The sequence below is a fragment of the Manacus candei genome, unplaced genomic scaffold (genome assembly GCF_025592945.1).
Source record: "Manacus candei isolate 608988 ecotype Guabito, Panama unplaced genomic scaffold, ASM2559294v1 h1tg000005l, whole genome shotgun sequence".
NCBI classification, from domain to species: domain Eukaryota; kingdom Metazoa; phylum Chordata; class Aves; order Passeriformes; family Pipridae; genus Manacus; species Manacus candei.
Genome location: NW_026138053.1, coordinates 13,407,621 through 13,429,524, shown reverse-complemented (window position 1 = coordinate 13,429,524; position 21,904 = coordinate 13,407,621). Strand labels below are relative to the sequence as shown.

General features: G+C 35.5%; 1 protein-coding gene across 12 annotated transcripts in view; it reads left to right on the top strand.

Annotated features, from left to right (window-relative positions):
- Positions 1-21,175, top strand: part of ZNF644 (zinc finger protein 644) — a 71,264-nt gene extending 50,089 nt beyond the window's left edge. For 6 of the 12 annotated variants that reach the window (XM_051802156.1, XM_051802126.1, XM_051802111.1 and 3 more), the window contains 5 exons: positions 4,091-4,163; positions 5,193-8,233; positions 8,396-9,001; positions 18,892-18,994; positions 19,482-21,175. In XM_051802156.1, the coding sequence (XP_051658116.1) occupies positions 5,224-8,233; positions 8,396-9,001; positions 18,892-18,994; positions 19,482-19,674 (3,912 nt within the window). In that variant the 5' untranslated portion in view covers positions 4,091-4,163; positions 5,193-5,223 and the 3' untranslated portion in view covers positions 19,675-21,175. Of the gene's footprint in view, positions 1-2,759; positions 3,251-4,090; positions 4,164-5,192; positions 8,234-8,395; positions 9,002-9,115; positions 11,465-11,500; positions 11,642-18,891; positions 18,995-19,481 lie in introns of those variants that run through there. The other 6 variants (XM_051802176.1, XM_051802166.1, XM_051802195.1 and 3 more) reach the window with 6 other exon arrangements.
- The last annotated feature ends 729 nt before the right edge of the window (positions 21,176-21,904 follow it).

Sequence of the window (21,904 nt, the reverse complement as noted above, 5' to 3'; positions counted from 1 at the left end):
CAAGGTGAGTCACTGACTCGTCCTCCAGTTGTCAGGCTTTGTGATTCTGAAGGATGGATCAGGATAGCTTTTTAAGAAGAAATAAACTGAAAAACGAGTAATAGTTCTAATGATCAAAGTCTTGCAATTTTATTGATTTTGGGTATTCTTATTGCTAGATAATACCCAAAGCTCTAGAGGTGTAAAATGTGTGCATTACTCTATGGAAGAGGCAAAAATATTATGCAGCTGTCCTCTAAATAATTTGCACTTTTTTTTTTTCTCCAGATGTGGTTGGTTTGTGCTGATACACTACTAGTTCCTCTATTGCTCTGTACAAATCTTCATCTCCCAATGGTGCTTAAACATTTCACTTTTGGCAAAAGTTCTGTGCTTGATATTTGCCATGATTAAGTTGCTAAGGCCACAGACTGCGTAATGGAAGGAGATGCCTCTTTAGTCCTGTGCCATAATGTACTTAACCTCTCTCTTGGTCTGCTGCTTGTTGCCTAAAAGTCTGAGACTTTGGTTCTATCATCTTTAATATAAGCTTTATTACAGGAACATTTGATAAAATAATAGGCTAAAATGATAGGTTTTGTTAGTTTTCCATATTTACATAATGAAGTCTTGAAGAAAAATCTAAATGGGAACAGTGCAAACCTGAAGCACCTTTCCTATCTCTTGAATATTTGAATAATCCCTTGAGTGTCCTGGCTATTCACATATCTGCTTAAAGAACTTGACTTATGAGGAGTTACTTAGCACAGGACAAGTATATTTTTGCCTTCATTACAGCACTGCTGAAAGACTATATTCCTTCAGTTTCTTTAACTAGGCTGATTAAATTAAATCCACTTAGGAGATGGCTTCTATGTTTTTGTGCTACTTAATAGTCGCTCTGTGCTTTTAGCTCATTGTCTCATATTTATGAATTTAGTGAGAAACTTGATATCAGAACACATAAAAGCACTTCATGCTTTTCAGAAACTCAGCCAAATTCTTCCATCTTAATATTTCAGCTCCAATGTGCTTTCAAATCTGTTATAAACCCCTATAAAATAACATAAGGTTTGGAATAGAGACTGACAAATCTCTTGCCTACAACTGCTAGTAGGCAGCAGCATAGTATATGTAGCACTGGAGCATAAGCTTTAATGAACTGGCATTGTAGAATTGACCAAAGCAATGCTCTTAATTTTGTGTGTGACCCTCTTGCGTAGTAAAGGTTGTCGTTATGAAATAAGAACTTGGAAAGGTCATAAACCTACTGGTAATAAATACAATTAATAATGTACATAGAACAATGGAATTAAGTACATTCCTATCAAAAAGAATTATTAATGAACAGAAAGTGGACAACATAGATCTGATGACAGGAAGGTTGCATCTAATCTGAATTACTGAGTGACCTAGGAAGCTTGCTCAGAGGGATTACCAAATAATTATGTTAATATGCAATTATCACCTCATTTCTTCTGTAGTAACCTCAAGATGTAGTGTAGTAAGGGTGTTATAGCAAGTGCTGATAGTTTGCAAAAATACTGATGTTCAAGATTTTTAAGACAATAAGATTACCTTAAGGCATTTAAATTATGATCTGTCAGTTTGAAGATAGATATGACCTAATACTTTTTTAATGCTTAGGCTATCTGGCCACAGGCAGTCATATCTGCAGAACACATTATCGTTTTTAAAACTGATATTTTATGAAGAAAAACAATATTTTAAGTTATGTAAATTTTAATTACTTAAGTAATAGTGGTGGAATGTGGCTTAGTTGGCTAAATAATTGTTTTGAATACAATATAATTTCTATGTAATAAATAGCGTATCATGTAAACCAGGAACAACACTGTTAAGTGCACTACAGTCATTCAGGGCTTAACATAAATAATTGAATTTGGCCTAGCCTTTTAGATAGAGTGTTTCAAAGGTATGAGCGTGGGATTGTGTACACTTGTTTGTATAGGCTTTTTGAGAATCACTGTTTTTACATTTATGTATCTCCTAGGTATGTTGCACTATGTGCTTACATAAAAATTTCCTCAGCTCTGTAGTTGAGGTAGTACTTGGTAGAGAATATGATAAGCACTGTTTTCAGCAAATTTAAAGTTTTATCTCAATCTTTATTTTTTCAAATACACTAAGTATTAATTGTTGTATATTTTGACAGAATTAGTAATTTTGTATTCCGGATACAATAAAGAGACCATAATTTTAAAACTGTGATGGAAGCATACAAAAAATATTGCATAACCTTGCTTACATCTTAGTTACAATGATTGATTTTTCTTTTTTTCCCTAGGGATGAGTTAGATGATAACATTTCCTCCAAAAACATGGCATTAGTTATACCTATCATTGTTACTGCATAAATTTTGATACATGGAGTAGATAATGTAACTGAAGTATTGCATCTTGGCTCAGTGTCATCACAAGACTCGAAATTACTGTAATTTAAAAATTTATCTTCTGTGTTTTCTCTAATGCCACACTGTTAAAGCTGTTAACTTTCTTCTTGTTGTACTGCACAAAAATTAGTGAACTGTAGCATCCTGATAGCTGGGAAAAAATATGATAATTAGCAGGAAATTATTAAAATGTAGCAGTGATATTATTGATAAGCGTTTCAGGCTTGATTCAAAGACTGAATCTGTAGGGACAGCTGTATTGCCATAGAAGACTTCTAGTCAGATCCATATGGAGTAGTTCACAATCTCCATAAATACACAGTATGGAAAGGAGTCTCTTACAGGATTGCATGGGGTAATGTTTTAGATACTGCTCATGATAACTCTGAGGAGAATCTCTGTTTAATGGTGGTCATAGGGTGTCCTAGCCACCTTTTTAACTTAAGCTTTACCACTAACATTTAGCATCAGTATGGTTTTGTCTTCATCATGTAAACCTGTGAGAAGTTTTCAGGAGCCATTCTGATAATGAGGATTGCGGTCTCCAACCAGCACAATATTCTCAGTTTGCCTCCCTGCTGTTCAGGGGGTACCAGTGAAGTTGCTTTAAATGGGAAGCGTCTGTTCTTCCTCTGAGCCCCTCACACCAGAACAGATGGGTGGAACTTGGAACATCGAAGGTTTTACCTCAGAGGTGGTAACAGTGAAGCCACTCATTAACACTGAATTTACAACTTCGTTAGCAACGTTGCTTCCTGTTGAGAAAAGCTAATACAGGCTCTCAGATTGACTGAGCACACTTTCGTCTACCTCTCCAATAATAAAACAAGGAAAACACACATCTTAGAGGGAAAATGGTCCTTTTCAATTTCTTACAAACTTTTTGTGAATGTTTTTATACTCTGCCTAATACTATATGAAGCCTACAATATTGAGTTGTCAAATTGTTGGAGCTGTTGTGCATCAGCTGTTGTGCATGTGTTGGAGGTTTCACTTCTTTTAATTGACTTTTGCATTACCGATTCTTAATGCATGTTTGCAGTGCCCATTTCTAACTTGTGTACGTGATGTAAAGACTCCTGCTGGGTGGTGCATTATCACCATTTTAGGGTGATAGCTTTGAATATGATCTTATTGGAAGTCGTTATTATAGTGGAAAATGACCCATATCAAAACAGCAAAGAAATGCAAAAATCTAAGAAATGGGAAGATGAGAAACTGGGGTGTCTAGTAGAACATTTGCATAAAGGTGTGTTATAGATAAATAATACAACAAAATATTTCACACACTTTAAGCATTTATTATGCCTCTGACATGAGCATTGCTTTATTTTTCTAAATTGGCTAGTCCAAGTGATGGAGTAGCAAAGGAAATATTTTTTCGATGACTTATTTTTTTCGTTGTATTTCTACTCCAAATAGAATGACTTTCATCTGCAAAAGTAAGTCATCTTACATTAGGGTTTGTTTTTTACAAACTTAAAGGGGGTTAAGTATTTGTTTTTTCCTTTTGTCGATTTGAAACAAAACAAGTACAATAACAAAGAATTTCCATGAGGCCGTAGCTAGCTTTGAATTGTGTGGATAGCTATCATAATGTTGAATTGAAAAACTAAAAGAAATGCTGGACTTACTTTGGAGTGTGACATATAAAGATTAAAGTGGTTGTGTTTAACCAGGTTGTTTTCTCTCCTTAGGAAAAAAGGATGTCCAGAGTGGTCTTCCTTGATTTCGATAAAGGACCATTGAAGGGAGCCATGGATATTAGTTGTGAGTTATAACATCTTAATTTAGAGAGTTAAGTAATGACTCCTTTTAACTGAGCTCTATTCAAAATGTTAATTAGTAACAGGAACTATGTGATGGCAGGAGTCAAATCCCCCAGAACATCAAAGCAAGTGGTACTCTTTAAGGATAAAATATGTGATTTCCGTAAAATGCAGATAGACGTTTCTTGCTCCTAGATGAATGTTTTAATGCCTTATGCTCACTGTGTTCTTAGGACCCATATGAGAGGCGAATGGCAGGGTAGACTGAAGTTTACATTCTTATTGGTCACACGCTGATTTTCATGTGTAGGCAACTCCTTTGTGCTCACTAAGCGTCAGGTAGATAATTTGGTGTAAGAATAAAAGTTACTTGTAGAAAAATAAAGCCTCCCATAGGGAATTTATGTGCAGTTGTTCTCTGTACTAGTAGATACTGTTATTGCCATGCTCTGAAATCCTGTAATACCAAAGTAAACACCCCAGCAGACTTCCATGTAGCATCAGGTCAGTTGTATGCAAGTACTTTGAAAAAAGTGCTACCTTGAGAAACATAATTTTAGTTTCCTAGTTGCTAAAGGAAGTATGTTTAACAAAACAAACAAACAAACTAAAATTACTAGTAGATGACTGTGTAGCCTCTCCTCCTTACATGCTTTACTTCTAGAAAACAACTAAAGGTAAACTCTGTGGTTATGTACATGCAGAATGTATTCACAACTGTTTTGACAATCTAATTTTCTCTATCTTGTTTGCGTGTAGGTCTTCAGGCTTCTTTGAACTGGGATACTCGGCAGTGACTAGTTTGCTGTATGGTTATTAATATTGCATAGAAAAAATAGTATATTTTAACTGCTTCATTGATTAATTTTAAATGTCATGAATATCCTAAATAAAAAATACATTTTTAAGAAGTTCAAAACATCTTTTTAGATTACAGTGTGAGGAAGAGTGATCCTGAAAAGAACTGTAAATTAAAATTGCCATTTTTTATTTCTGTGATTACCTGATTCTTTTCTTGTTTGTTTTTTAGTATAAATATACTTAATGGACAGACCAGCAATATGGATGATTTAGAGATAAATACTGAAGTCTCTGGTGCTAAAGAAGAAGAAATCCTATGTGATGATAATTTCATATCTGAGGAAGAAGGTGGCATTCCTAAACCACAAGAGAGCGACACGTCATTTCAGAAGAACAACACATTGACTCTGCCTGAGGAGCTATCAAGGGACAGATCTGAAAAAGCCTTAAGTGGAGGCCAGGCTTCTCTATTTATACACACTGGTGCTCCTACTGTTTCTAGTGAAAACTTTATGTTGTCTAGAGGAACTGCTGTTAATGGACCAGTTTCACACTCCACCTCAACAAAGACTTCCATTATGAATAAAGGCAGTGTTTCATTAACCACTGGACAGCCTGGAGGTCATCACACAGATTCCTGCTCAACTTTGACAGTGGTTCATGATCTTCAGCTGCCTGCAAAGAGTACAACACAGAAATCAAATCAGCACCAAGTTTTATTTTTGTTACCTGATGTAGCACATGCTAAGAACCTGACTCATTCCATTAAAAATCTACCTACCTCTGCTTCAATTGGTTGTGATTCACAGAAAACAGTAGGAAATAGTGTAGACAGCACTTTAGTAGGCCAAGTAGAAGTTTGTGAGGATGATAAAAATTTACTATTAAAAGATGATTGTGTTGATACATTAACAGGCATTTCCTCAGGTACAGGTGGTTTTGGATCGGGATGTGATCCCAGCTGGGATCCACAAAAAGAGTTTATACAGTTTCTTATGACAAATGAAGAAACAATAGAGAAGTCTCCCATTCACTGTAAGGTAGGGCTAGAAAAAAAGCGAAAAAGGAAAATGGATGTTAGTAAAATAACGCGCTATACTGAAGACTGTTTTGATGATACCAGTTGTATTCCTAGTAAGTCAAAACTGTTAAATGTTGAATTCTTAGAGCAGAATGAGGAGCTACAAATAGTAGAACCACAGAAATACTCATTGAGTAAAGTAAAGCCTGAATCCACAGATGAAGAGCTGGAAACTGTTGATGCTATCCAGCAGCTCATTTATAGTCCCAGTAGTAATTGTGCAGAAGATACTTCTCCTGTTCACACTAGCACTTTTCTTTCCAATACTTTGAAAAACAAATGTGAACAGAATGATTCTGAATCACCATCTACTTTCAGTACTGATGAACCATCATTTTATCCCTGTACAAAGTGCAATGTGAATTTTAGAGAGAAGAAACATCTGCATAGGCATATGATGTACCATTTAGATGGGAACAGTCATTTCCGACATCTCAATGTCCCCAGGCCTTACGCATGTAGGGAATGCGGAAGGACATTTCGAGATCGTAATTCACTTCTTAAACATATGATAATTCACCAGGAAAGAAGGCAGAAACTGATGGAAGAAATTCGTGAGCTGAAAGAACTTCAGGATGAGGGTAGGAGTGCACGGTTACAATGCCCGCAGTGTGTATTTGGTACCAATTGTCCCAAAACGTTTGTGCAGCATGCAAAGACCCATGAAAAAGATAAAAGATATTACTGCTGTGAGGAATGCAATTTCATGGCTGTGACAGAAAATGAACTGGAATGCCATCGAGGGATTGCTCATGGGGCAGTAGTCAAATGTTCAATTATTGGTAGCGACATATCCCAGAGGAAAACCCAGAAAAAGGCATCCTTGAAAGATCCCTATTTAGGATCCTCAAGAAAGTCATCGACATATATGTGTAAGATGTGTCCATTTGCTACTTCAGCTAGAAGCATTTTGAAAAAACACATGGCATATTTGCATCCAGCATCATGCATTGATCCCTTTGGTAGCCATCTTAGACTACAGAAGAGAAAAGGCAGCATAATAGAAGAGTCTTTAGGTTTTGGTAGCAGGACAAAACAGTTGATCAGACATTCTTCTACTTTTCCAAAGAACTCAGCTTTAAAACAGGATGTAAAAAGATCATTTGGCTCTACTTCACAGTCCAGTAACTTCACAAAACTTCACAAGAGACCCTACAGGATACAGAAGGCTCGGAAAAGCGTTTCACAGTCATCTGTAAGTGTGTGCAATCTAAATTCTACAAACAAGAACTTTTTGATTAGAAATAGCATTGACCAAAAACGTAAATGTTTTCATCAAGCAGCAAAGCAGAAAGCTAGTGCCAAAAAAAGTGGTAATTATTTATATAGACACAGATATGAAAACTACAGGATGATTAAAAAATCTAATGACTCTTATCCTTTGCATTTAAAAAAGGAAGAGTCCAAATCTGTCAGTGCTTTACATTTATTTTCTTCATCAAGTAGTCCCCGTAATAATTGTTTTGTCATGGATTCAAATAGCCTTGATTGCAAAAGGGCAGAAGGCTGTAAAGATCGTAGGCATGTAGGTGTAAAAAGAGTGATTAAAGAATCCAAGAGGGAAGGCTCTGTTACAGATGATTTGGATTGCTATCCAGATTTTCTGCATAAAATGACTGTTGTTGTTTTACAGAAACTTAACTCTGCTGAAAAAAAAGACAGCTATGAAACGGAGGATGAAAGTTCATGGGATAATGTTGAACTATGTGATTACACTACACAGTCTGTGGAGGATGAATCTTACAGTGATATTAATCAGGAGCATGTAAACCTATTCCCCATATTCAAAGGTAAAATGGAAGATAATGAAGCTGGTGATAAATCTTCACTTGGTTATGAGCAGAATGATGGCTTTTATTTTGAGTATTATGAAGATGCTGAGGGTAGTAACTTCTTGCATGATTTGCATGATCCTCAGAATTTAGAAAATGTAGGATCAGCATTGCCAAAGCATAATTCAGTTTTCCACTGGACTGATTTGTCACTTGAAAAGAAGTCCTGCCCATACTGTCCAGCAACCTTTGAAACAGGTGTTGGCTTGTCCAATCATGTCAGAGGACATCTTCACAGAGCTGGACTAAGCTATGAAGCCCGACATGTTGTTTCACCAGAACAGATAGCAACAAGTGACAAAATGCAGCATTTTAAAAGAGCTGGAACGGGAACTCCTGTTAAACGTGTTAGAAAAGGTAAGATTTTTTTTATTATTTGGGTACAAAGTAAAGGGGACAAAGGGATTTATTGAGCACTATACAAGACTTGCTTTATCTTCTTGTAAAGCCTCTCATGATTTGTTGTCATGTTTAACTATATATAATTGTCAAAAAACATTATAATTATTTTCTTTGTAGCAATTGAAAAATCTGAAACTTCCTCTGAGCATACATGTCAGCTCTGTGGAGGCTGGTTCGATACTAAAATTGGATTGTCTAATCATGTGCGAGGACACCTGAAGAGGCTTGGCAAAACCAAGTGGGATGCACACAAGTCTCCGATCTGTGTTCTGAACGAGATGATGCAAAATGAAGAGAAGTATGAAAAAATCCTGAAGGCTTTGAACAGTCGCCGCATTATTCCCAGGCCGTTTGTTGCTCAGAAATTTGCATCAAATGATGACTTTTTATCTCAGAATGTTATACCTCTTGAAGCATACCATAATGGCCTAAAGACTGAAGATATATCTGTGTCTGCATCGGAGGAAGAAGGGCTGAGTTTCCTAAACGAATGTCATGAAACAAAAGCAGTACTACATGATGGCAAAAAAAATCAGTCACTTACACTGATAGAACTCCTGAAAAACAAGAGGTTAGGAGAAGAAAGGAATCCTGATATTTCCCCTCAAAAGATTCATAATCAAACTGCAAGAAAGAGGTTTGTTCAGAAATGTGTTCTTCCATTAAATGAAGACAGTCCATTGATGTATCAGCCACAAAAAATGGACTTGACTATGCAGTCAGGTAAGAAGGTGTTTCTTGACAACATTTCCAAAGAATCCTCTAATTCAGAGAAAATAACAAGTGCAAAGTGTTTTATTTGGAATTCTGTTCATTTAATTCTTGTTTCATTTCCAGAGGACACTTGACTGCGAGAGGTAGCACAGCAAATTTTTCTGACATGTTTTTCCTAAAGTGAAAAAACCCCTCAGCAGCACTGAGGGGTTTTTGCATGGAACATAGTTCCTGTTCTGCATATGACTGGGCATACAAATTCAAAGCGGACACAAAGTGAGCCTCAGTAAGGAAGAAGACACATCCTGCAGTAAACAAGTTGAAGTGTCCCTGCATATTTGGTGGACTAACAGTTCTGAAATGTTCGGGCTTGTAACCCTGTTTTCAGGCATTAAAGCAGCTGGTTTGGGAATTACTGCATTTAAATCCTTGAGATATGTGAAAGGCAGCATTTGCTCAAACTAACAGAACTGTTGATACCATTATAAATGCATAATATTGCAAATTGGTGAAGCACTGTCAACTAATTTTGATGGTTTTAGGCAAACATACTCTTACAACATAGATTAATTCTTGTTTGTTGCAAAATTGCGGCTGCTCTGAGAAACTCATGCTTGCTTAGGACCTGTCTATCCTGAGTGATGACCTGTGCTAGTTCAAGCTTTGTTGGAATACAGTTGTAGCCAGCAGGTTTCTAATGCACGGCCTCTGACTGATAAGGACCTAGATTGTCCTCTGCTGAGGATTGTGCTAATGAAACAATTCTACAATCAAGTTCCTAGCTACTCTGTATACTAATAGAGCAGGCTTTTAGAGTGATGTTTTAACCTACTTGTCACATAAGAGTTATTTCTAGTCTTGGGGAACTCTTACAACATCCTTGCATTTACCTGTTTCTTGTTTGGACACCACCTTATAATGGTGCAGGATTCTTTAGATTGAGGAGCAGGATCTTATTTTTATACCCCTGACTTTTTTTTTGTTCTGTTGCTTTTCTTGTTATTACCCAGGTTAGTAAAACTGGCAGTGCCTAGTACTTTTTCACCTATATTCTTTTCTTCCTATAAACAAATAAAAACAACAATCTGATGTGCTCGGAAGTTCTTTTAGGGGACTACAAAAGTGTGGCAATCAATTTCTTAACAAAGGTGGCTTTCTAAAATGACATATTAGAAGTGGAACAGAGTTACATTTTATGTCTTCTGGACGTCTGTGGTTGTCCCTTAAGACAGGAGATTGCTTAATAAAGGAAGTGTATCTTTGACAGGCTTAATGATTTGAAAATGCTCAAGGAATAGCTTGCCAAACCTGACACTGTGTATTGCTTTCTGTTTAATGTTTGCTGCTCAATACTAGGTAGCACCTGTTTGGTGTGATGAACAACCAAATAAAAATAAACATATGCTTGCATAGTACTAACAGATACGAATGGGGCCCTGTAGTTTTCTGCGGCTGAGGTAACAGAATTTGACAACTAACGCACTGTGCCAGTTGAATAAGAAAATATTTAACCTGAAGTTGAAAATCTTTCATTTTTCCTAAAAAAGGCAAATATTTCTAATTCTGGTTTTAGTTTTTAAAAGGTTTTTACCAACCAGGTATTCTTCTTCTGCAACTTGCCTGAAAAACAGCATGTCTTCTGTGGCTGCTGGAGAATAGCATTCTTTCTTTCCTGCAAACAGAGGCTTTCCAGCTGAGTAGTTTTAGCTTTTTTATTTATTCTTCTAATAATTTATTAGTAGAGAACCTGAAATATTAGTTGACCAAAACAATATATCTGTGGTAAAATGAAGGGAGAAACATTATGGTGAAGTGAGCAGGGGATAAGTTACAATGGTTTCTTTGTCTGTAAGTGAGGACTTCAGTACTGTTTCACTGTTTTCCTGTGATAAATAGCATATTGCTTTGTTGATCGTTTATTTAGCACAAAGATTTTAGCAAAAACCTTCATTTACTTTCGTTATCAATTGCACATCTAAAGTAAGAACAGAAATGCACTGAACAAAACGTTTTGTCTAACAGCTGTTCAGTGGTGTGTTTTACCACCTTTTTCTCCGAGCCTTCAACAACAGACTAATTTTAGTGTGGAGCTCTTCAGTCTTATGGGTGAAACACTTTTAATTACCACTTTGTCAACTTGACTTTCCAAATTCTCTTTATTGGAAATGTTGAAAGCTCTGAAATTTTTCAACAGAATTGTGCTACTCAAATTGCAGGATTGTATTTTGGATTAGAGCTTCATAATGTGGAGATCTATAGGAACTTGGTAGTTGGTATTAAATGCAGAGTAGCGTGATGGGCTCAAGTTGCCTCCTTTCTGTTATTTTTCAAATAACGTGGTTTGGCTTAAAGCACCAGGTGGAAAACTAATAACGGTTAACATGGATCCTTCTAATATACTAAACAATTGCGTCAATGCAGTGAATATATTTTAAACCATCTTTATTGCAGAAAACTTTTTACAACGCTTTGAGAATTTCATTTTTTGAAGAGAGAACTGGATTATAGTTTTCTTTTGAATGATAGGTATGCCTGTGAAGCTTAGAACGTGTGTGCATTGCAATACGACGTTTACAAGTGCTGTTAGCCTGTCCAACCACTTACGCGCTTATGCACGAAAGAAGAGTGCTGGACTTTTGACTGGGACAGGTATGTTTTGTTACAGATGTAAAAGCAAGTCTGTCTATGATACATTTTCTTCATCAGACTGGACAAAAGCATATGTTAATTCAAAATAATTTTGAAGCTTCTGCTGGTAAACAATTTATTTGCCATAAAACTTCAGCAACTTGTAAGAAAAGATATGTTGCTGTTGTCCACTCTCATGTCTGATTTTCATTCTTACTCTTTGATTTTGGATCCAACATCTAAGGTATGTAAGCAAAACTAAGAGATGGTTGCTTAAATTCGTTCTCCTACAATATCACAACTTTCAAACCAGATAATTGGCCTTCTAATGAAGTGTTTAAAAGTATCTCAAAAATGAGAGCGGGGAAAAAAAAGACAACAAAACAACAAGTAATTTTTACAGTCTAGTACATATAGTTATGAAGAATACTGTAGTAAAATAGGAAAAGCAAGTAATTTTACACTTAGTATATTTTTAACAACATACCGTATGTAGTTGGTTTCATTTCTTGTTGGGCTCACAACCCAAAAACTACCTGCTCTTGTTTAGTACAGCATTTGGCACTGCTATTAATGTTTTTAATTAAAACACACTTCCTTTTGAAATTCATCTAATATTCCATATTTTTATTTGTTTCCAGAGGCCTGCAGCTTGCTTGGCTGTAGGAAATTTCTGAGTTTACTTGGATTATTGCTGAGATTAGTGGGACTTCACAACAGCAAACTGGGGAGTAGAGATGCAATATAGTGAGGAAATTTGGCAGATATGAAGTCTGGAATATTCTGTAATTAAGAAGGGCAGCCATCACTTTTCTGTGTTAACAAGCACAGACTTTTACATAATGCACTTAGAAAATGCATAATCCTTTTTTTATTTGCAAATGTAATTCATTATGCTAAGAATGACAAACTGATTTGCAGGCTTTCTCTGCAGAAGGCTAAAAGAAATATTTTTACAAAATGGGCCTGTGGCTGCCAGGTCTTATGTTACACTACATTAATGCTATAACAAAGCAGATTTAGAAGGAGTCAGCAGATGCAATAATGTCTAATGCGTAGGAGAATATGTCTTTAGTCAGTGATTCTGAAAATTTTCATATTTATTCAGTAGAAAGGTGATGGTAGTGGACTTCATTTACCACTGCTTTGATTTGATACTAGCCCTGTGGTAAGTTATGTTTCTTACAGGCCTACTGGTGAAGTATTTTTCAATAGCTATACTATTTAAATTGCACATTGGCAACTTAATAATTCAATGAAAGAGCCACAGTGGCAGACAGGATAGTACACAGAGATTGAATCCTGGACTAGCTGTTTGAATCCTGCCCAGCTTCCCTTCTGCTAAATGGGAAGAGTGAAGCAAGCTTGTTAAGGTGCTTTCAGGGATTTTTGTTTGTTTTCTTTAAGAAGTGTATTTTGCTAGTGAAGTATTTACCTTCTCATCAGAACAGTTGGCACATTTTTTAAAAGAACTGAAAGAAAATTCAAGTCTTTTATCATTGGACCTAGAATTTGGTTTAAAATTAGTTTAGAAAAAAAATGAGGTTAGAAACAAAGCTTCGATAAAAGGTTAGAAACAAAACTTTGAAAAGAAAATCTTTTGATCTCAGAAGCTGGAGCTAAGCCAGATAAATGGCCTGTACCATGGATAAAGGCCTTTTGCTGAAACCATTGACTTAAAGAGTCAATGTTGAGTTCTAGCTGTAACATGCAACCAATGTATATTTATATTAACTTAGTCATTATACTGCTGTAACTCTGCGAAGTTTGTAAACTTTGCGCCCTGACTTTTCATTCAAGCAAGCTCAACGCAAGGCTTGTAGACTAGAAAACATACTTGTAAACAGTGGTTTTATTTGATATTCCACTTTATAACGCAAGACAATTATTTAAATGCAATTATTTTAATGCAATTCCACTTTATAACGCAAGACAATTATTTTAACGCACTAGTTTTAAACTTTGCTATGAGTGTTGTTCTTGGGGAGATCTCAGGTTTTATTATTAAAAAATGGTTGCAGTTGAGAGCAATTTCAAGATGTCTTCAGTTTGGCCTCAGCCACAGCTGAATTTTCAATGGCCTTCAGCCGTTGTATGGAGACAATGAGGATATGTTTATACAGGTTCTTTCCTCTGTTTTCATGGAACCTTTCTTAGATCTTCTAAAGTAAACGTAACTACCAAAAAGAAACCATAGCGGTTGATTATTTTTCTCAATATCTTCCTGTAATTAAATAATCGTGTGTAAACATGAATGCTGTAATTCTTTTATTTGACAATTATTAGGGGAATTATCAAGGCATTACTGTTTAGTAAGAGAAATACAGTAATCTCTGTATGCCACCAATGAGACCTCTCCTAGTGCTACAGTAGCTTACATATTAGTCTTCTCAGTTTTTTGATTTGTTTGCACGTGGTTTTGATATTGACTGTTATCATATTGCTTTTCTAGCAGATGCCCTACTTCTTCAGAGTCAGTAATTTGATTATATTTAGTTAAATCTTACTCTTTTTTTTTCAAATGCAACTTGACAGTTTTAGCAGTATAGTAGACATAGTTACACATAATGGTAGCTTCGGAGAATGGACTCAAGAAAAACATCCTAGAAGTGAAAGTTACTAAGCTGTTGGCTGTTTGAGGTTAGTCTTTATTATATCTTACTTGTGCCTGTAGGTATGCATTATAGATCCAATGTATAGCAAATACCTGTCTAGGTTCACTTAATAGTTGCTTTTGTATTATTGCTTGCGTAATCATCTTCAGATGACTGGCTGGAACTTTTTTTTGTTATTCAGTCCAACTTCAAACAACATAATTATTTAATTGCTCATCTTGAGTAGATGCCAATTTCCTTTTAATACACATTTTGATGAATAGCAGCAACACATTGGTGTTTCTCAGAGCATGTGGCAGACTTGCTTCTTTTTCTGATTATCTTGAGAGTGTTGGACTGACCTACACAAAATCTTCAAAATGCATCTCACTCTTCTTGGTTATAGTTGTATGTTCAGCTTCCTTTCTTTTCTTCTCTCTAGGCCCCTCTTCCTCCCCCTGCCCCACTCTCCCCAAGTCTCTTACACTCTGGCTTTTTACATCTTCTCTTTGTTGACTCTTTTCACACACTCAGTCTCTTCATACCGGCTGTCATCTTCTGGGAATCACCACTTTATTCTTTGGTTATTGCTTCTGTAGATGGAGACTGCTTCTTCAGAAACTCAGGAGGGAACAATAAAGTACAGAGCAACAAGTCTGGCCTTCAAGCCAACAGTGTGACTGAGGTAGCAGTTCACAAGACCACTACACATCCAAATAATTTCAAATATTGCTTTGGGAAGTTTGTGGTGGAAGCGTATCCAGCTGCAGCAGAAATCTGAGGTCCACTGGCTTTGCATATCTTTATTCTGTGCAGTTACAGTTACAGGCAATCAGCCATCACAATGAGCTAATTTTCAACATCCTATAAAATCCTTCAGGGAGCACATTACTGGAGGGTTTTTATAATGCACTTTACTGTGCAATAATGATGAGGATAGATAGCAAGTGATTGAATTTGAAAGATTAGTGACTAAATGTACAAGAAAGATAATTCATTATTTTTTACTTTTTAATTGGCAGTTTTCAAACGGTTAATTAGCTCCATTCATGTGTGCATTTATTCAGCTTGTGTTAGCTTATGACAAAATTCATAAAGTCTGATTAAAAGACTCAGGTCTAGTCTTCCTGAAATAAGAAACTTTCCATGTTGATGGACATCAGGAAGCAGAGCATTTTAATTTTGAACTACAGACCAAATGTCTTAGCATGAAGGACCTCCAACTGTCACCTACCTAATTCATGTTCTCTTAGGCATGCTCATTTAAACCTCCTATCTCTCACTACTTGTAGTGTTTCTTGATAAGTGGCCACAGAGGTAAAGAACGTTTTTATATGCAGCTGTTTTACCTAGCACATATTTTTCTAAATAGTGTGCTCTGAAATTGAACTTGAGCATTTCCAGGAGTTTGATTGTCTTTTGTTGCTTCTCCGTAATGTTGTATCAGTGGTTTGATGAAGTGATGCGACTCATTGTTTACAAGTTTTTTGAATAGCAACTGGGAAACACCGGGTAGCCAAACTTGAAGGAAGGAGGCTTCTTCCAAAAAGAAGTAGGCCTTTATGGAGAACGAAAGATGATAGTTTGGAAACTGTTGTAACTACAAAGTAGTAGTGGAAGGTAGTTCCTGCCTTTCTGGCAATTTGCTGCAGTTTCCATGCAGCTTACCGGAGCTAAATTATCCTTGGTGTCTTCGTGGAAGCGATAAAAACATACTTTCTGAGGAGTTCATGCTTTGTTACAGTAAAGACATAGGAAGTACAGTAGCTGAGTTTTGGTCAGAACAAGGCTATGTTATGGGTAGGCAATGGATGAGGCAATTGTGTGACTTACTTGATGCGTGCAACTACTATCAAGACTTGCATCGTATCAAGACTACTCAAGTGTGTGCATGTGACTTCATTTAAACTTGTTGCTTTCTGGATAGACAAAATGAAACTAATGTGATAATTACTGGTCCACGTGCCTGATAACTGCTGTTGGAATTACAGCTTTCGCTTGGCTTTACACAGATGTTACTCTTTCTCTGCTCACGTTCCAACTTCACTGGAGTAACTTCAGAATGTACTTGTGCTGCTTTGAGCTCCCTAAACTGTGATAGAATATGTTCACTAGCTCAAAAGACAAAAGGAACAAAAAATTTTTTACAGAACACCGGTTCAGTATTCTTAGTGTTTTCTGTCTGTTGTAACAGCTTATTGCCCGGGCAAATCTACTTTCAAATGTAGCTAAGTTGCTCTGAGAATGCATTGAGTAATCTGAATCCTTTTTCTTGATGTCATTTACTGTGATATTTTCTGCCCTTTCTTCTGTAATTTCTCTATCTAGAGCCTCCATCATAAATGACTCAGAGAAGATGCCCATTCTTTTGTTTTTCTTGTTTTCTCAATGTTCATGGAAAAGGTACCTTTCAAGGAAGCAGAAACTACCTCTTCTGGTACATTATGGCAGTTTCTGTCATTGTTGCTGTTGTTTGGTTGCACAGTAGTTCAGAGGGGATTTTTTCTTAGTAGATTATGCACACACACAAAACCATTAGGTTTCAGGAACTCTGTTGCAGAAGACTAATCCAGGTCTAAAAAGAAAGAGAAATGCTCTGGGATGTGTGTGAGTAGAATCAAATTTCTTTATGGGAATGAATGTCTTTGCCAACATGAAGGAAATCAAGCAGTTCTTGTTTAAAGTGCAATTGGCCTCGCTAGTAGTCTGTTATCTACTACTTCTTTTATTTTACTGATATCAACTTATATCAGCTAACTGTCCTCAGATACAACTCATGGGCGTGTTTGCATTTGGATAATACTGATTTCTGTTTCCCTTCTTCCCATGATGTTCTGCAAAATCATCAAAGGCAAAGCTTTTGCTGTAATAACTGCTTCAGATAAGTCGCCCCTCACACAAATAGTTCTCTTCAGAGCATGGGTGTCTGGGTTCCAGTATTTTATCTGCTTACATTTCTGATGATGTTGTTACTGAAGTTGCGGTATGTAAAATATTTATACTATTTGCTAGTTCCTACAGCCTGAATGATATCTTTTTTCTTCCTAATTAAATGAAGAATATGCTTTTGGTGAGAGAATAAAGTATTAAAAAATCCTTAACAATTTTCCAGAAGTTATCTTGGCCATTTCTTTCTCTCCCCCCTGCCACCTTGGGTTACTGCCTTTATATCCAGACTGCTTTCATTGTTGCTGTCAGAAAAAAAATGCTGTTAAGCCTCGTTTTCCTGATTTTGGTCTGAAGGAAGTCTCTTTAGTTTGGTATCTGCTTTCAATTTATTTTATTGGTTATCTGATACCTTCAAATCTCAGAAATCCATTCTAAAATTTTAGATACTGTAGGAATCTTTAAATCTGGGGATGGAACTGGGAAATGTCTGGTATATACCAAGTTAAAAGCTTGGGCTACAGGGTAAAAGCTTGAGAGGTGTTCCTTTGGAGGAAATGAGAAAAATGAAGGATGCAGTCAAGACCTGTGTTCTTTAAATTGTGTTTTGCCTCGCCTTATGCTTCAGAATACTAAGAGGTTAATTCTTCTATTTTATATTATAGGAGCTAAAACTTTAGACAAGTGTAACAATTTTTTTTTAATTTTACTGTTAAGATGCTTCAGTAGTGTAGCATTATACCTTCTTGGTATCAAGAATACCACCTGGTGCTGTCTTTCCAGTTTTTGTGGAGTTTTTGATGAAGTGGTGTAACTGGTTGTTTACAAAAGGTATTTGTGTTATAGTTTTATTGTTGGTGTCTTGTTTTGGAAGAGTGTAGCTAGATATACTTCTCAGTTCAAGCAGTCACAAACTTCTTGAGCTTTATCAGCTGTTTTCATCATAACAATATTAACTCAGTTTAATCTACTCATCCCCCACTTCGGCTGCTTCTTAGAATGGCCAGATTTTGTTACAGATTCCCATTACATCTGTTTATAGGAGGTACAGACCTCAAAGCTAACTGAACACATTTGCTATGCATTTCCTGTTCTCACACGTTATTTTCATACATAGTTTCAAATGCTTAGACTGAATTTAAAAAGTGACCTTGCCATCTCTGTTGATTGTCCTAATAAGAACTCCCACTGCCACAGACTAATACATACTTTTTGTAAGCTGCACTGGAATTCAGACAGGAGCAAGGGGGAAGCTTCATTTGAAATTCTTAGAACAAAAGGACAGATTTTTGCTTTATGTTGAAATAGGTGTTCTATTCAAACTAGAAATTCGTGATTGTAGTAGCTGAAAGCTACAACTTTATGAAGTTGTAACTTGGTTGAACGTGAGTGGTCTTATGATGGTACTTGAACTACAAAACAAGTTCGAGATTTTGACAGCATTTTATTCATGAAAGGGAATTTCCAATGGTGCTTTGCTTCTGTATAATTCTGCAATAGGTTTGTAGGTGCTTCCTGATACTAAAACAGCAGTTTAATGCTGAATGTCAGTTATCTAGTCTTTCAAAGAACAAGCACCATGCTAAACTAAAAAAAATAGCTTCATGTGTTTTGTCAGTATGTTTCTTAGCATACACTGTAATTGTTTTAGATTTATATTATAATTAAATGTAGAATAACAAGGAGGTAGATGTCTTTTCACTACTGCTATAGGGAATACTTACTGAATATCTCTGTTTGGTTAACACTTATTGAAGTATTACTTTCACATATGGAAATTTCTCTTCTTAGCTTTAGACTGTAAGCAAAAGAAGTCAAGGTCAAGATCTGGAAGCAAGAAGAAAATGCTGCCGTTACCTCATAGTGCTGATGAAGTTTACATACTCAGATGCAGGTATATAGTGTTATTTTCATTGAAAGAACACATTATTAAGAGCTTACTAATTTTAGTCATAAAAAGATATAGGATTGTATCTCATAAATGTTTGTGATTAAACTGAATAATATGGAGGGTAAGCAATTGCCTATTTTTGTTAATTTGGACAAGAGGATTTGATTCTGTCATACTTGGGTGATTGCCACTTGCTTCTCTAGCTAAAATCTTACTGGTCATGTCTAAGTAATATTCTGTCCTTCAAAAGAAACCTTACATAAGAACAGATTGTTATTGCTAGTGTTAAAAATGTGAGAGTGTGAGTTGTATAAACTGCAGGGGTTTGTGCTCACAGTTACTACTAATGAACTCAATTACTAAGTTTTTCAGCTAAAATATATAGAAATAAACTTCAAGAAAATTAAGACATTTCACTTATTGTCTGTCTTTTATAATTTTTCAGTACAGCTAGATATATCTTGATGGATTAATTTTAATATTTGCATAGGTTTTGTGGTCTAGTCTTTCGAGGACCTCTGTCTGTTCAAGAAGACTGGATAAAGCACTTGCAGCGACACATTGTCAACGCAAATCTTCCACGGACTGGAGCTGGCATGGTTGAAGTCACATCACTACTTAAAAAGCCTGCTTCAATTACTGAAACTTCATTTTCTTTACTGATGGCAGAAGCAGCATCATAGAACAAGGAAACATTTTAAATTTTAATTGGGTGTAAATTTGAAATACTTCATCATTTTTTAAAATAAATTACTACACTAAATTATGTTTATAAATGCTAAAGACAGAAAAATAGAGGAGGATTACAGTAACATCAAAATAAATTGAATACTTAACAGTTACAGTAAGTAGTCTTTATATTTTATATAGGGTGGAAGATGTGTTTTTAAGGTTTATTATGTTTTTGTCAGTTACTGTGTTCACTATCAATACAAGACCATTATATGTATGGCAGCCATTTTTAAATTGTTGCACATGGGTACTTAAAAGACAGATTTTAATAAAACAAAGAAACCACGTTCTCTTCAGTGTTACCCAAATCAAGGCTCTGTTTATTCCAAAAAGAATTACATAGTAAAATAAGATACTATTATATTTTGTTTGTATGTATGTAGTGTTTTGTATAATACCAAGAACTGCTAATACAATTTACTCAACTTAGGGCATTAAATACCATGTACTTCATAGTTCAAGAGACTGTTTCGTTCCAATAGGGCAATTAGTACTATTCTATCTAGGTGTGTAAGTGTTTTTTTTAAATCACATGAGGCTTTTTGTACTAAAAAGTGGAGGGAAACTTGTTTAAACAAATTTCTAAGAGAAATATGTACATAATACTGGAAATTTGTGGTAAGGAAATATTCTTTACTTCAGTTGCATTTCTCACTGACAATAAAGTGGTGCATCCATGCTACCTCCTACTTGTCAACAAAGATGGTATTTACCCTTATGTTTTTGTATCATAGTAGATTCAATCCAACTTTCTTTATTACAAAGCATCTTTTTGTTAACAAGTTTGTTACTTTTATGATGATTTACTTAAAGTCTGACTTGCTTACAGAAGTTTGCCTCTACTATTTTATTTAACACTGTAGAAATGTACTAATAAGCATTGCTCACTACACAGTTAGAGTAGACTTTTCATTTATAATTCTGTTTAAAAGATTGATCATTTTAGAAAATTCGAACACAGATTGAATTGTTTCTACATATGAAGAGAATGTTTACAACTTAAATTTTAGAGCTTGTTTTGGATGTGATTATATGTATGAAAACTGTAACACTATGCTCATGCTAAGGACCTACTTACAGAATTATTGAAATAAATGTGCTGTGAGGATGGAAATATGGTGCAGGTGTCTTGGTCATGATGAATTGTGTTTGTTCATTTAAACTGTCTTCAAAACATGATTTTTGTTTAAATCAAATTAGATTCCTCTACAAATCAATTTTGTATGCAAGTAACATTTCATTTTACTCATATAGGGTAACATACTGTAGTTAAGCCAAGGATATGCATTGATATTTTCTTTATATGTAAATAAAGTTAAAAGCAGTTAAAGCAAGAGGAGTATTTTGGTAGAGTATATACATACCTCACTGCCAGTGAAATTGCTTTCCTATGGTATATCTCCTTACCAGAAAAATCTCTAAATAAAAAGGTTTAAAGAAAATCTAAATGTCTATAATGTGAAGCATTTATTTGCATTGTGTGAATTAAGTTTGTGAAATTGATTTGTCTTGCTTGAGATTAGAATCTTCACATGATCTTAAGTAAAAGTACATTTACTTGCAATAAACTGAATTGTTCACAGACGCATTACATTTGATTGGTGGAAAATATGAATAAATGTCTGTCTTCCTGGGTGCACGGAGTTTAGAGTTAACACATGAGGCTTGTTAATGTTCTGATAAAATAGATGGGCTGCAAATGCACAGCTCTACAGGATGGAGTCCTCAGATATGGCCATCCTAACTCTTCAAGGCTGTCATTAAATTAGTGCTATCAGGTGTTTAACTGTACAAATTGCTATAGCTAAGTTTAGCTTTCTTGTCAGAATTTATTCTCTTATAACTGGAAAATCTACATTGTTACATTTAAAGGCCGGAGGAAAAAATACTTTAGAGATTTTAGAAAAGATAACTGGGATGTTGAAGTATATTGCAGACAAATTATGTGTATGCAGACTAACAAATTTCTAAATTTGTGGATGCTTGTGGGATTTTTTTATACGCTGTGAAAATGGAAGATTTAAAGCAATGTGTTGAAGCAAATAGAGGGAAGTGATCAAATCACCTTGAATGTTTATAATGCTTTAATAGAGTGCTTGTTTACCCTTCTCACCAAAAAAGTGCTTGTGAGAGCACCATATTTTGTGGCTGTTTAACAAATGAGCAAATCAATGAAGTGCA